Source organism: Pituophis catenifer, unplaced genomic scaffold (genome assembly GCF_029215685.1).
Source record: "Pituophis catenifer annectens isolate HBS135680 unplaced genomic scaffold, rPitCat1.0.hap2 SCAF_16, whole genome shotgun sequence".
In the NCBI taxonomy this organism is placed as follows: Eukaryota; Metazoa; Chordata; class Lepidosauria; order Squamata; family Colubridae; genus Pituophis; species Pituophis catenifer.
In genome coordinates, this window is record NW_027256896.1 from 6,287,915 (window position 1) to 6,303,891 (window position 15,977).

At 39.8% G+C, this 15,977-nt stretch overlaps 1 protein-coding gene across 1 annotated transcript in view; it reads right to left on the bottom strand.

Moving 5' to 3' along the window:
• Positions 1–15,977, bottom strand: part of RBFOX1 (RNA binding fox-1 homolog 1) — a 238,290-nt gene that overhangs the window by 154,793 nt on the left and 67,520 nt on the right. The window contains exon 3 of the mRNA XM_070955384.1: positions 4,780–4,833. Within this exon, the coding sequence (XP_070811485.1) occupies positions 4,780–4,833 (54 nt within the window). The remainder of the gene's footprint in view (positions 1–4,779; positions 4,834–15,977) is intronic.

Consider the following 15,977-nt stretch of genomic DNA (forward strand, 5'->3'; position numbering starts at 1 on the left):
GACCTCCGGACTTTTCGTCGGGCCCTTAAAACTCACTTATTTCATCTAGCCGGGCTGGCTTGATCCCATCTTTCGATTTTAATTTGTAATTGATTTTATTGGGATGTTTTTAAATTGTGGGTCGAAATTATTTAATATCTTTTTAAATTGTTTTAAATTTTGTATGCTATGTTTTACCTTGGCTGTTCACCACCCTGAGTCCTGCTGGAGAAGGGCGGTGTAAAAATCAAATCAAATAAATAAATAAAAATTAAATAAGATGAGAAGTGAAAATTGTCTTCTCCTTTCTCAAGGAAAAAAAACCAACAACAATCCAGTTGCTTTTTGAAAAAGCATCTTTGAGAGACAATTCTTGGCTTTCTTATTTTCTAGACATCAATTAACTTTTTTTTTCTTTTTTGGTACTTTTGAGTCTGTTTTGACTCCTGGCAACTGCCTGGATGAATCCCTGCAGTTTTCTCAGCAAGATTTCAGAAGTGTCTTGCCCTTGCCTCCTTCATAGGGCTGAGAGGGAATGACTGGCCCAAGGTCACCCAGCTTGTTTTCTGAATCACAGTCTCAGTTTCTAGCCTGGGGTTTTAAACTCTACACCCAACTGGCTCTCATCCATCCCATAATTTATTATTATGTTCCTTACTGTGGGACACATCTTCAGACAGCCTTCCACGTTTGCTGCCAGCAATGAAATGAATACTTCAGCTGTGACTGCACAACCTGGAAGCCCATATACAAAATATTCTCCAATTGGGAGACCTGGACTCATGTTTTAATGAAAAAAATTACTAATCCAATAACTCACCCTTCCAAAATGTATTTAGCATAATACTTTAAGCAATTCATACCAGCTTTCTCTCTCTACACATTGGAACAGATCGGACCTGCCAGCTTCAACTTCCAAATTTACCATTTTGACAGAAAAAAATGTGACATTTCCTTGATATAAAAGCAAAAAAACAAAGGAAGAGAAACAGAACATATTCACACCATATACATTAAGGACATTGTGATATAACAAGGAGACATTGGCAATATCATTTTAAAACCTTCGACCCCCAAAGAGAGCTACATGGCTTGATTCTCTAAGAGACAGGAGTTGGGAATTTGAAGGGAAGCCACTATGTGTCTGTAATGTTGACATGTAAACTTCTGAAGGTATGGATAGAGAGCTGAAAATCTTGAGATGGTGGGTCCTTGGTGCTCTCTGAGCTTGGTGGTTTTCTGGCAGACGTTTCATTACCAAATTAGGTAACTTCATCAGTGCTTGGTGATGGTGTCACCTAATTTGGTAATGAAACATCTGCCAGAAAACCACCAAGCTCAGAGAGCACCAAGGAGCCCACAAGGTCAACTCTGAGCTACGAATATCCTCTTCTATCAGAACCTTGAGATTGGGCGATGGACAAGAACCCCAAAGCACAATTCACGGACTCGTGAAAATTTCTCCGTTGGGGCAGAGATCCTCCCCAATCATAACAATGGCCTGAGAAAAATCTCAGCTCGGTCTCAAAGGATCTAGGGATTCAAATGACTATACAGGTAATCCTTAATTTACGAGCACAACTGAGCTCCAAATTTCTGTTGCTAAAGCGAAACATTTGCTAAGTGAGTTTCACCCTATTTTATGACTTCTCTCGTCACAGTTGTTAAGGTAGTGACACGGTTGCAAAGTGAATCAGGCTACCCTTTTAACTTTGCTGTCAGAGAGTCACAAAGGCGATCCTATATAACTGGGGTACTGCGACCATCATAAATACATGCCAGTTGCCAAGCCCCCAAATTCTGATTAACTGGGGATGCTGAACTGGTGTGAAAAACAGTCGGAAGTCATTTTTTCAATGCCTTTGTAACTTCAAACAGTCACTAAACAAGAGGTTGCAAGTGAAAAGCTCCCTGTGTTTCAGGCCATAAGCACTCTAATTAAGGGTAGTCCTTATGACCAGTTATTCAGAGACTGTTCAAAGTTACGACCAACCCCCCCAAAAGGGACTTATGACCTAGATTCAAAATTCCAATAATTGGGCCACCTTTGTGGTCATGTGACCAAATTTAGGATGCTTGGCAATGCAGAATAGAATAGAATAACAGAGTTGGAAGGGACCTTGGAGGTCTTCTAGTCCAACCCCCTACTTAAGCAGGAAACCCTACACCACTTCAGACAAATGGTTATCCAACATCTTCTTAAAAGCTTCCAGTGTTGGAGCACTCACAATTTCTGGAGGCAAGTTGTTCCACTGATTAATTTTTTTATTTTTTTTTATTTATTTATTTATTTTTAATTTGATTTATATGCCGCCCTTCTCCGGAGACTCAGGGCGGCTTACAATGCTTTAAGCAATAGCCTTCATTCTTTTGTATATTTTATACAAAGTCAGCTTATTGCCCCCACAAACTGGGTCCTCATTTCACCTACCTTAGAAAGGATGGAAGGCTGAGTCAACCTTGAGCCTTGGAGAGATTCGAACCAGCAGAAATTGCAGGCAGCTGTGTTAATAACAGGGTGCCAGAACAATAATTGTTCTGACTGTCAGGAAATTTCTCCTTAGTTCTAAGTTGCTTCTCTCCTTGGTTATTTATTTTATTTATTATTTATTTTGTTGCATTTCTATGCCGCTCCACTCCCAAGGGACTCTGGGCGGTTAATTTCCACCCATTGCTTCTTGTCCTGCCCTCAGGTGCTTTGGAGAATAGCTTGATTCCCTCTTCTTTGTGGCAGCCCCTGAGATATTGGAACACTGCTATCATGTCTTCTTTTCATTAAACTAGACGTATCCAATTCCAGCAACCGTTCTTCATATGTTTTAGCCACCAGTCCCCTAATCAGGGGTGAAATGCTCCTGGTTTGGATCGGATCGCCTGATCCAGTAGCAATGGAGGCGGGTGGTTCGGAGAACCACCCGCAAAAATCCCCCCCCCCATGCCCAGCTGAGCCGCACAATCATCAGAGGCTTTTTTTAAAAAAAGCATTTTTTCTACAACTACGGCCGAAAAAATGCTTTTAAAAGTAAAAAAAAAAAAAAAGTCTCTGATGATCACGCAGCTCATCAAAGGCATTTAAAAGAAAAAAACCCTTTTTTTCTTTTAAATGCTCTGACAATCCTAGCTGAGTTCCCTGATCGGCAGAGGCTTTTTAAAGCCTCTGCCGATCAGGGAACTCAGCTGGGATCGTCAGAGCCTTTTGAAAACATTTTTTTTACAACCTCTTAGCCGAAGAGGTTGTAGAAAAAATGGTTTTAAAAGTTAAAAAAAAAATTGGCCACGCCCACCCAGTCACATTACCATCCCCCCCCCAAGCCATGCCCACAGAACCGGTAGTAAGAAATTTTAGATTTCACCCCTGCCCCTAATCATCTTTGTTGCTTTTCTCTGCACTCTTTCTAGAGTCTCCACATCTTTTTTACATTGTGGCGACCAAAACTGGATGCAGGATTCAGCCAGTCTCAGTTGTCTTTATGGCCATTTGCAATGTCCCACAATGTTGTTGTTTTTTTCAAAAAAATGGCACTTGCTTCCAATTTTGGGGCAAAACCATGCCCATAGCAAAACACTAGTTCCTTTAAGGACTACAGTGTTTGCTTAAGGACCATGGCAATCACTTCACAACCGTCATGCTCGCTTAACAACTGTCACAAAAGAAGTGATAAAATCAGGTCATTATTTGATGTGACTGACCTGTTTTACGACCGTTACAGTATATGATCATAACTGGGAAAGCTCCATTACAGTTGTTATGTCAAGGACTACTTGTAAAGCTAAACTAGTCTCTCTTATAGGATTCATGATTAATTTGGCAGCAAGGAGAATCCTGTGAGCCTCACTTATTAATTACATTTGGGCAATCAAATTTTTTGGGTTGATAGATAATATCTAGAATAAATATAGTACAGGTTAAATAAGCTAGCAGGGGCTTCAGAGGGAGTCAAAAGACAGAGGTCACAATCGTATGATCAAAGCTGCCCCTCCCCCATCTCTGTATATATCTTGAATTTATATGCAAAGCACAAAGGGGCAGGGTTTTGATTGTGCAGTCACAACTGCCATCTTGAAGCTTTTGACCCACTACGAGGTGTGAGCGAAAAGCTTATGTCTGCACTTCACTGGATGGATAATTAATCAATCCAGGCGTACGAACTAGTATAACATAATAACAGTATAATACAGTGTAGAAAAATGGGCCAACTCTATATGTGGGTTCAAATAGAAATTAAGTATGTGATGTGATGTGTCTGGGAAAATCGTTCACCTTTCAAATTAGGAGAACGAAAACATCTCTTTAAATTCAGAAACAATTTTCACTCAACATGCAAACACTGGCAATTTCATAATTCATCCTTGATCGAGTAATTGCTTCAGAAGATATTAAATTATATTATTTGCTTCCATTTTCAAGAGCAGCGTATCTGTTCTAATGGCCTATCTCTCCTCACTGCAAGCTTGAACTAATCTCACAATGAATATGGCAATTATTGGAGATGGGAAAGGAATTCTGCAGTCAACACTTGATTATATTTAAAAGCAGAAACCAGTATTCCTATTTAACCGGTGGCAGCTTATCTTAGTTAAAATTAGCCTTTGTAAGGGGCTCAAAATTAGACCAATAAATTTCATGCTGTTTGAGTAAGTGACAGCCCTCATCCCCTCAAACACCTGAGCATCCTAGGTGTTTCTGAAACAAGAGATGCTTAAGGAGGTTTTAATACTGTTGTGTATTTGCTTCCTCTGATTTTTCAGTAAACACTTTCAATCCATTAAACATTTCCACAAGTGTATTCAGTTGCTTACCTTTGAGCCTCGCTCATTAAAAATAATTTCAACATCTAAGATTTTACCAAATTGCTGCAAAGAAACAGAAAAATCACATGAGCATTGATAAAAAAAAAGTCATGAGAATCATTTAAATTTGCATGGAAGGAACATTTCTTCATTTTAAGCAATGTTTACCAAGGGAAACTAACGGAATACATAAAGGCTTGCATGTTTATGCAAACTTTTAAAGGGAGGCGCGATTGGTATCAATATTACCTTCCTTAAGTCCCAGGTAAAATATCTTATTTTGGCCATTTTTATAATTGGGATTGTTTTATTAAAGCCACTGGAGCCTTCGACATAACACAATTCATAATTTTTGTTGCTGAATATTTAATTCCATCTTATTCAGAACATTTTTTTTTTTGCATTCTGTAAACAGCCCAACTATCATAAGATGAAGGGTAAGCAACAATATTCTACCTGTTACATACCGTATTTTTCAGAGTATAAGACACACCTTTTTTTCCCAAAAAAGAGGGTGAAAATCTGGGTGCATCTTATACTCCAAATGCAGCCCCGCCCGGCTTCTCAAACCAAGGTTTCAGAGGCTGAAAAAAGCATCAGAAAAGAAACTTCAGAAAAGAAGCCCCCAAACAGAACTTCAGAAAAAAAGCCTCCAAACAGAGCTTCAGGGGCTTTTTTTCTGAAGCTGTTTTGGAGGCTTTCAGAGGCAGGAAAAAAACTTTTTTCTGAAACCGAGTTTCAGAAGTTTCAGAGGCAGGAAAAAAAAACAAGGCACAGAGCTCACAACCAAGGAACCTGTTGCTAAAATTCACCTTTGGAAACAGCTGATTGGGGGTATTCCAGGAGGCCGATTCACCTGCCAATCAGCTTTTTTCTTATTTTCCTCCCCAAAAACTAAGGTGCATTTTATACTCCGGTGTGTCTTATACTCCGAAAAATACGGTATTTTAATTTATTTACTTCATCCCCTCTTCCAAACAGTTTCCCATGAAAACATTTTAACATCCATATTGAACCCCCCCCCAAAACAACATAACATCCATATTTTTTATCTTCTTGTAACACTGTAATAACAACAACAACAACAACAACAACAACAACAACAACAACAATAATAATAATAATAATAATACTAATAATAATAATAATAATAATAATTTTATTTCTATACCGCCCTTCTCCCGAAGGACTCAGGGCGGTGTACAGCCTGATTAAAAGCACAAAGACAAACAAAATTTAAAAATAATTAAAATAATTAAATAATTATATAAATAATTATGTAGGTAAACATATGTTTCTATTTTTTTTTTTTTTTAGATTTTGCCAAGAGCAATATTTAGTTTAACCACTCTTACTTCTCGGATACATTTAAATATGCATGCTTATATAGTTTTCCGTTCTTTGTGCTTCCCTCCATTTCTTCTCTTTAATTAAAAGCAAAATAACATAGTAACAAGTTAATCAAGACATTAAAATAATTAAAACAGCACCTGGATGGCAGAGGTAAGATTAATTAATAAGCATCATTGCAGCATAAATAAAAAAAAGTTGGCATCATTTGCAGATTGCAAGCCGCATCTGTTTTAAAGGATGTCCTCTGAAAAGGGAATGTGCTCAAGGCAAAAGCTACATTAGGCTTGATTAACATTTATTTTAAATGAAAATTAAATAGGATTCAATACATGGATAGAGCTATATTTCCCATCTGTCATATTAGGGATTGCCGTTTCTCAGGAGACTGTAGACGGGATCTGTGGGATATATTCTCTCACAAGAGATCTTTGTCCCTAAAGCTGCAAATTGTAGATCTTTGTAAAGGAAGACTGCATGGTAATTTTGAAGTTAGGCAGATGTGTCTCTCACAAACTGGCAGATAACAAACTCATGGCCGGCTCGGTGAGGATTTTAGAATGGAACAGAATAACTTAGTTGGAAGGGACCTTGGAGGTCTTCTAGTTCAAGGGTCAGCAACCCACGGCTCTGGAGCCGCATGTGGCTCTTTCATCCCTCTGCTGCAGCTCCCTGTTGCTGGTCAGCTCCACAATTGATAGGGCTTTTGGTTAGGACAGGTAGAGGTAGGACAGATAGACAGGTAAAAAGATGCCGTGCTAGGAGGAGACTCTATGATGGGGGAACCAACTTCCAGTCGGCAAAGGAAAAAGGACGCCGCGCTAGGAGGAGACTCTATGGTGGTGGTGATGATGGGGAACCGGACTTTTGGTCGACTCCATAATTGAACGGGGGCTTCCGGCTAGGACCTTTGTGGCTCTTTGAGTGTTTAAGGTTGCCAACCCCTGTTCTAGTCCAATCCTCTGCTTAGGCAGAAAACCCTACACCACTTCAGACAAATGGTTATCCAACATCTTCTTAAAAACTTCCAGTGTTGGAGCATTCACAACTTCTGGAGGCAAGTTGTTCCACTGGTTGATTGTTCTAACTGTCAGAAAGTTTCTCCTTAATTCCAGGTTGCTTCTCTCATTGATTAGTTTCCACCCATTGCTTCTTGTCCTGCCCTCAGGTACTTTGGAGAATAATTTGACTCTCTCTTCTTTGTGGCAGCCCCTGAGATATTGGAAGACTGCTATCATGTCTCCCCTAGTCCTTCTTTTCATTAAACTAGACATACGCAATTCCTGAGCCTGTTCTTCACACGTTTTAGCCTCCAATCCCCTCATCATCTTTGTTGCTCTTCTCTGCACTCTTTTTTGCAGGAGATCAATATTTTTCGACAACTTCAAGACGTATGAACTTCATTTTCCCAAATTCCCAAGCCAGCTGAAGTCCGCACATCTGAAAGTGTTGAGGTTGAGAAAAACTGCAGTGGATGAATCATTTGTGAGAGGGCTTTTTACGAAGATTTACAGATCCCACGTCGAAAAGGCAATTTATTAATTTCGTGAATCAAATTGACTGTCCAGATTGGATCACTGATTTGAACTGTCAAAACAAATGGGTTGCCTCCAAATGCCACCTGAACATTTGGTGGCTTTTGTCAAATTGAATGAGCTTGTTCAAGTCAGATTGATTTGACAATCCAGACTGAAAATTAGGAACGGAGTCCATTCAAAGTTGATCAAGTCAAACAGACAATTTGCAATAGATCTACAACTGCCATACTCCTTTATGGCTTCTGAAGCCACAGTGCTCTTGCTCTCTCTTCAATCATTGCAACCTGTGTTTTCTCTGCTACCCAATGAATCTGTAGAATATTTGGTGCTGTTTCAATAAAGGTTCAGTAATTTTGAGAAGCCATAGCAGGAGCCGGAGGGCCCCAATCTTAGGAAGAACATATTGTTATTTTTTTATTTTTTATTTATTTATTTTTATTTGATTTATATGCCGCCCTTCTCCGGAGACTCAGAGCGGCTTACAATGCATTAAGCAATAGCCTTCATACTTTTGTATATTTATACAAAGTCAGCTTATTGCCCCCACAAACTGGGTCCTCAATTTACCTACCTTAGAAAGGATGGAAGGCTGAGTCAACCTTGAGCCTGGGGAGATTTGAACTTACAGTAATTGCAGGCAGCTGAATGTTAATAACAGGCTATTAGTCTGCTGAACCACCAGGCTCTGTGTTATTGTCAGGGTAATGAAGATTTAAAGCTGACCAGCCTCTGTAAGGCTATGGATCAGGGTGAGTCAGCACGGTTATTGCCGCTTTAAGAAGCTGTCTATATAAGGGAGGCCATGAGAGGGCGTCTTTCTCTCTCTCCTTGTGTATCTCTCTCCTTATCGTGTTCTATCTGCATTGTAGCTCTCCGTGTAGAGTTGAAGATTGATTGATTGCCTGGTATGTGCCTACCACGTGTATGTCTGTATATAGAAATCTTGTATATAAACCACTGTTTGTAATGACAAAACCTGTGTGTCCTGTATTTTGCTCCTGGGTTGTTTCAAAATAGTAATCATGCTGTAAACACTCTGACAGTTATGCTTTTCTGACACCGTTGGTGAAGATCAAACTCTGTTTTGCCAAAAACAATATTTAATTTAGTGAGTCTTATTTCTCAAGTATTGTCCTTTGTTGTCTTCTTGATCACAGACAAAGGTGTCCCAATTCTCCAGGTAGATCTCAAAGCAGCAACACGAAAAGATAAAAACTGAACTAGTAAACCTAGGCAATCATTAGAATAACTGGCAATTCTAACAAGACAGGTGCCACCTAGTAAGTCAGATACTGGTAGGAAATAGATCAATAAAGATGATTTTTTTAAAAAAATGAATTTTTACAAAACTGGTCATTCCCAAGAATCCCTGCTGTAGTCCTCTCTTTTCTCCAAGAAATTCTCTGACCCCAAATCAAAGTTGTATTGTTTATTTTTTTCCCCTTCTCTTTTCTAGAAAGCAGAACTTCTTTTAGATGTCCAGTGGAGAAGAGAAGAGAAGAGAAGAGAAGAGAAGAGAAGAGAAGAGAAGAGAAGAGAAGAGAAGAGAAGAGAAGAGAAGAGAAGAGAATAATGGGATGGGATGGAAGAGAAGAGGAGAAGAGAAAAGAGAAGAGAAGAGAAGAGAAGAGGAGAGGAGAGGAGAGGAGAGGAGAGGAGAGGAGAGAAGAGAAGAGAAGAGAAGAGAAGAGAAGAGAAGAGAAGAGAAGAGAAGAGAAGAGAAGAGAAGAGAAGAGAAGAGAAGAGAAGAGAAGAGAAGAGAATAATGGGATGGGATGGGATGGAAGAGAAGAGGAGAAGAGAAAAGAGAAGAGAAGAGAAGAGAAGAGAGAAGAGAAGAGAAGAGAATAATGGGATGGGATGGGATGGGATGGAAGAGAAGAGGAGAAAAGAGAAGAGAAGAGAAGAGAAGAGAAGAGAAGAGAAGAGAAGAGAAGAGAAGAGAAGAATGGGATGGGATGGGATGGAAGAGAAGAGGAGAAGAGAGAAGAGAAGAGAAGAGAAGAGAAGAGAAGAGAAGAGAAGAGAAGAGAAGAGAAGAGAAGAGAATAATGGGATGGGATGGGATGGAAGAGAAGAGGAGAAGAGAAAAGAGAAGAGAAGAGAAGAGAAGAGAAGAGAGAAGAGAAGAGAAGAGAATAATGGGATGGGATGGGATGGGATGGAAGAGAAGAGGAGAAAAGAGAAGAGAAGAGAAGAGAAGAGAAGAGAAGAGAAGAGAAGAGAAGAGAAGAGAAGAGAAGAGAAGAGAAGAGAAGAGAAGCTTATTTTTCTTGTTGTTCAAATGTTGGGGTGGTCTACCTGTCACATCCATGTCCTTGAATGGTGCTTCAAAAAAGACCATGTTTATTTTTTGGAGCATTTTTTGGTTTACATATGATTGTGTAAAGGTGTAAGGGGTAAAGGTTCCCCCTCGCACATATGTGCTAGTCATTCCCGACTTTAGGGGGTGGTGCTCATCTCTGTTTCTAAGCCTAAGAGCCAGCGCTGTCCGAAGACGTCTCCATGGTCATGTGGCCAGCATGACTCAATGCCAAAGGCGCACGTAACGCTGTTACCTTCCCACCAAAGGTGATCCCTATTTTCCTACTTGCATTTTTTACCTGCTTTCAAACTGCTAGGTTGGCTGGGACAAATAACGGGAGCTCACCCCATTTACGCGGGCACTAGGAATTCGAACCGCTGAACTGCCAACCTTTCAATCGACAAGCTCAGCATCTTAGCCACTGAGCCACCGTGTCTTGTATGTGTAACCACCTGGTATTCCAAGGGGCACCTTTGATTGTCAATTTGTAGTAAAAGAACAGGGAATAGCTTAAGATCATGCGTGCTTATTTCTTTTCAACATATCTTTCCCCTCAGAAGAACTAAGAATGGTTTATCTTTTTATGAGCGTGCATGTGTGTGAAAGAGAAAGTCTGTACTTAGCACCTTGTGTGTGTAATTACAGACACAATTAATCCACACTATTTAATAGTAACAGAATAACAGAGTTGGAAGGGACCTTAGATGTCTTCTAGTCCAACCCCCTGCTCAAGTAGGAGACCCTAGACCATTCCAGACATGGGGCTATCCAGTCTCTTCTTAAAAGCCTCCAGTGATGGAGCCCCTACAACTTCTGAAGTCAAGCTGTTCCATTGGTTAATTGTCCTCACTGTTAGGAAGTTTCTCCTTAGTTCCAGGTTGCTTCTCTCCTTGGTTAGTTTCCATCCATTGGTTCTTGTCCTGCCTTCAGATGCTTTGGAGAATAGGTTGACCCCTCTGCTTTGTGACAATTCCTCAAGCGTTGGAAGACTGCTGTCATGTCACTCTAGTTCTTCTTTGCATTCAACTGGACATACCCAATTCCGGCAACCATTCTTCATATGTTTTAGCCTCTAGTCATCTTCGTTGCTCTTTTCTGCACTCTATCTAGAGTCTCAACATCTTTTTTATAATATGTTGAGCAAAAATGGATGCAATATTTCAGGTGTGGTCTTACTAAGGTTTTATAAAGGGGTACTAAAACTTTTCAAATGATTTTATTCCCTTTTGGTTTTCTTCCCCAAGAATCAAAAGGGGAAATAAAAATTCAACACTGCTTTAATTTATTAAATGGTGTGTGTGTGTGTGGGGGGGGGGTGTTTGTGTAGGTGTATTCAATCTGTCAGAATGGGATGCAGGACTAGCTGTGTTGACTCAGTAGAGCTGATCTTTCTCAGTCTTTTCCATGAATCTAGTGAACATCGGGTGGATTTATTTATAAATGAAACCCAAAATTCTCCAAGCATTTCCCAAGGGCAGAATTTTCTCTTCAGCAACAGAAGCACTGCTTACTAGTACTGGAAAAAAAGCTTTTGGATGCCTTTTACCCATAACAACTACTAGATTGCAGAAAAATGCAGACAGATCTGCAGAATGAAAAATGGGACCTTGGCAGAGATAAAGCTGGCCATTTTTCGCACAAATAAAAGCGGACATTCCACATTCAACTCGGGAAAACTTTATGGACGTCCTCTTGCCTTTTGAAAGGGTTTCCAAAGCAACTAATGTGTCTTGTAACACATTGAAGAGACCAGGAGTGGGTTCTACTCACCTTTACTACCAGTTCATGTCGCGCCTGCGTGAGCTCTTTTGCGCATGCACAGATCACCTATGTTGACGTCCTGGTCAGTGGGCGGAGCCTCCCACCGGTTTTACTACCGGTTCTTGCGAACCAATCCGAACCGGGGGCAACCCACTACTGGAAGAGACCCACACAATGATAAATACTGAGGCATGTCTTTAAGAAGACAAGGTTCATTTTCCTAAATGAGCATTGTAATTGGTCCAGAACAGAACAGAATAACAGAATTGGAAGGGACCTTTGAGGTCTTCTAGTCCGACCCGCTGCTCAAGCAGGAAACCCTATACCATTCCAGAGAAGTAGCTGTCCAATCTCTTCTACAAAACCTCCAGCAATGGAGCGCCTACAACTTCTGAAGACAAGCCATCCCACTGACTAATTTTTCTCTCTGTTTCTCTTTAATTCCAGGTTGCTTCTCTCGTTGATTAGTTTCCATCCATTGTTTCTTGTCTTGCCTTCTGCTGCTTTGGAAAATAGGTTGACCCCCCTCTTAGATGGAAGCAAAGCTGCATACTTCTGAACAGGAGGACATATTAATCTAATCTCATCATTAAATAATTTCATTGGCTCCAAATTAAGAAAAAAGTCAATTGCTAAAATTGCTAACATTTAATAGGAAAAAGCCAGTGACTGTGTGATCTTTTGAGGTGGAGGGGGAAAAAAAGTGACATTTTCCAATATACATCATTCAAACTGTCTTCGTTGTTTATTTCACGTGTCATTAAGATGACTTCACAAAGTGGCCTATAACATTGGCAAATCAATGTCAGGAACAGAACCAATATACCAAATAATACAAAAGACATGGTCCATAAAGACTTCATTTGCACGTGGTCAACCATAACAATGGCTCCAAGACCACAGTGACTGAACCAAAATCGATTCGCCATGTTTTGTCTCAAGCCACAAGGTTAAGCCATCATGAGGTTACTTTCTTTGGTTTTATCATTGCTGAATAAACATACCCACTAGAGTTGATGAAATTTCTCAGTCATGCAGGTAGAATTGTCTGGAAGTTGAGTCATGGCACCTGGACTTATTTTCTAGACAATGCTGTCTGGGTGACTGAGAATCTTCATTGACATATTGTGATACACTTTGGGGAAGAAAACATGAGGTTGGTGCTGGAATACCCCTAAGAATTTTAGGAGTTGGCATATTCTGACGACCCTCTGCTTACTCACATTCCCCTAACTTGCTCAGATTGAAGAAGCTGCTTGATTGGGCAGTGAAACATCTGAAACCAACAAGAAAATACAGTAGTGGCCAAAATTGTGGAAACCTTTTGGGAAAAGTGTATTTTCTAAAACTAGCTAATAGCACCACTTTTTTTTTTTTTTTGAGTAGTACCATAAAATAAGGGATGCAATGGCTCAGTGGCTAAGACGCTGAGCTTGTCGATCGAAAGGTCGGCAGTTCAGCAGTTTGAATCCCTAGTGCCGCGTGATGGGGTGAGCTCCCGTTACTTGTCCCAGCTTCTGCCAACCTAGCAGTTCGAAAGCAGGTAAAAAATGCAAGCAGAAAAATAGGGACCACTTTGGTGGAAAAGTAACAGCGCTCTGTGCGCCTTTGGCGTTGAATCATGCCGGCCACAAGACCACGGAGATGTCTTCAGACAGTGCTGGCTCTTCAGCTTTGAAGTGGAGATGAGCACCGCCTCCTAGAGTCGGGAACGACTAGCACATATGTGTGAGGGGAACTTTTACCTTTACCATAAAATTACGTATCAATGGAAAGATAATTTAATCAAGAATGTAAGGCAAAAACTTTATGAAGGATTTGCTATTAGAATAGCAGTTACAGTATAAAGAAGAAAAGTGAAACACATAGAAAAAATGAGATAAACAAAAATTATCATCATGTCAGTTAATACTTAATTGGGTAACCTTTAGCATGAATTACGGCCTTACAACGTCTTCCCATGGAGCGAACCAAGTCTTTTAGTTCTGCAGCTGTTATCATGTGAAACCAAGATTGAAGGATGGCTTCTATTAACTGGGTTTTATTGCTGGGTTGCTTCTGACTAACAAATTTCTTTAGTCAGCTCCATAGATTTTCAATTGGGTTAAGGTCTGGGCTATTCCCAGGCCATTCCAGCAGTAGAATATGGCTATCTCAAAAATACACTTTTCCCAAAAGGTTTCCACAATTTTGGCTACTACTGTAAGTCCAGCTGCCATGACTCAACTTCCAGACAATACCCACTACAGCTTGTTAATTGGATAGTTTCTTTGGATTAATCTACTAAGGTTAAGTAGCATCTTTGAGCTCTTCTCCTTATGAGATATACCCAGATTCAGCCTCAACAGAATAATATAAATGAACAACAATAGCAACATCATTGTGATGTAAGAACCTTCCTCTCCTTGAACATCTGTCTACATCAGATCTGGCAGGAGTTGCATCTTACCAGTTCCATCTACTATGGACTTTAATTTGATGGAACCCAGGAGGAGAAGTTTTTCTGCCGTGATACCCATCTTTTGAAAAAACAAAACAAAACCCATAATTATCCCAGAATTTAGATTGGCACCTAAATCGAATCAAATCAAATCAAATCTTTATTGCAGTCTTTAGGAAGGGTTCAAAGAATTGGCTCTGAAATTGTGCCTGGGGCTTCAGCAGTAGTGGCGAGCCTTAGCAACAGCTATATTAAATAATATTCACAGAGTTGACTGGGATTATATGTTATTGAATTTTTAATCACGGTGTTGGGAGTTGCATGTTGTTGTGTTTATTTATTTTTTTACGGTTGCTGTTGTTTTTTTAATTGCTGTGAGCCACCCAGAGTCACACTGGCCAGATGGACAGCTACACAAATGTAGTAAATAAATAAACAAACCACAACTCTTTGAGAAAGAAGCACATTGGAATATGAGTTTGGCTCCAGTATGCTGCTGTCAAAGGGATATATTTAAAATGCTACCCTTCCAGTGATGTTAACAAACCTACTACAAGCATCTTAATTGAACTGCAAATTATTTCCTTTTACATGGTAAAAGGAACCCATTAATAATATGATGACTTCGTTCATTTAAAGTGCAATTAGTTAATGAATTAAGATAAATTAGTCTTAAATGGTGGGCTAGCCTTAGTTTCAAGAGAAAATATATCAACATTTTTGTCCACCTCTGTGTGAGAAAGGCTTAAAAGGTAAGTTGCGTAGTAATCTTAAAAGAGGGAGTGGAATAATTAGTTTGTTTTTAATTGCGGTAAATAAGATTGAAAGTCTCTTCTTATGTTTCTTTTTTTTAAAAAAAAAAATCTGTACTGTTTCTTGCAGTTTTTCTTTTTTCTGTTTCTTAATTGGGAATTCCCAAGTGGGGAAACTTTGGGAAAAGCATACACTGAACGTCACAACCAAGTAGTGGTTTCAAACTACTTTGAAATTCATCGAATTTGGTACTCAACACATTTTGACACAAAAAAAATCTGTCCCGGTAGTCATCATTTGTTCAGTACTCAGTGCACAACCTAGAACTTGTCAATGTTAGTTACCTTTTGACTTGCTGCATTATTCTTTATGGGAAAAACTTGTTCGGTACTCATTGTTTTTGATATTCATCGCATCTCCTGGAACCAACTAACAATGAGTACCGAGGGCAAGACTCTATGGGCAAGACTCTCTCTAGTCTAGATCAGAAATTCCACAGATGGTTGTAGGGAATAAGAGAGCTAAAATCCCGTGAGACTTCCAGATCCAGATGTATAGGCAGGTATTGGCCAATCAGTCAGATATCATGGTAGCAGACAGGGACCAGAGGACAGTGTTGGTAACAGATGTAGTGGTGCCAAGTGACAGCAACATCAGGAAGAAAGAGTATGAGATACTGGAAAAGGAACAGGGCCTGAAGAAGGAACTAGAGAGGATGTTGAAAGTCAAGGCCAAAGCAGTCTCAATGTGGTAGGAGCACTTGGGGCCGTGATTCCTAAATTGGAAGAGTGGTTCCAATGGATTATATTTCACAGCTGTGTGACTGTGTTTGTAAAACATTACAAGGTGACAAAGTATATCTCTCTCAGACAGGTTTTCTTGTGCTTCTCAGCCTTCCCTAACTCTTCAACTGCTCTTGGGGCAAAACCTTGGAATTTGGTAATTTAGGAAGTATAGACAGCTTGGACACTGCCTGCAAAGCAGTTATTGTTGAAAACTATCGAGGAGTTTACTTTTTAAAACAGTGTTTCCACAGTTCATTTTTTTAAAAAAACATCTC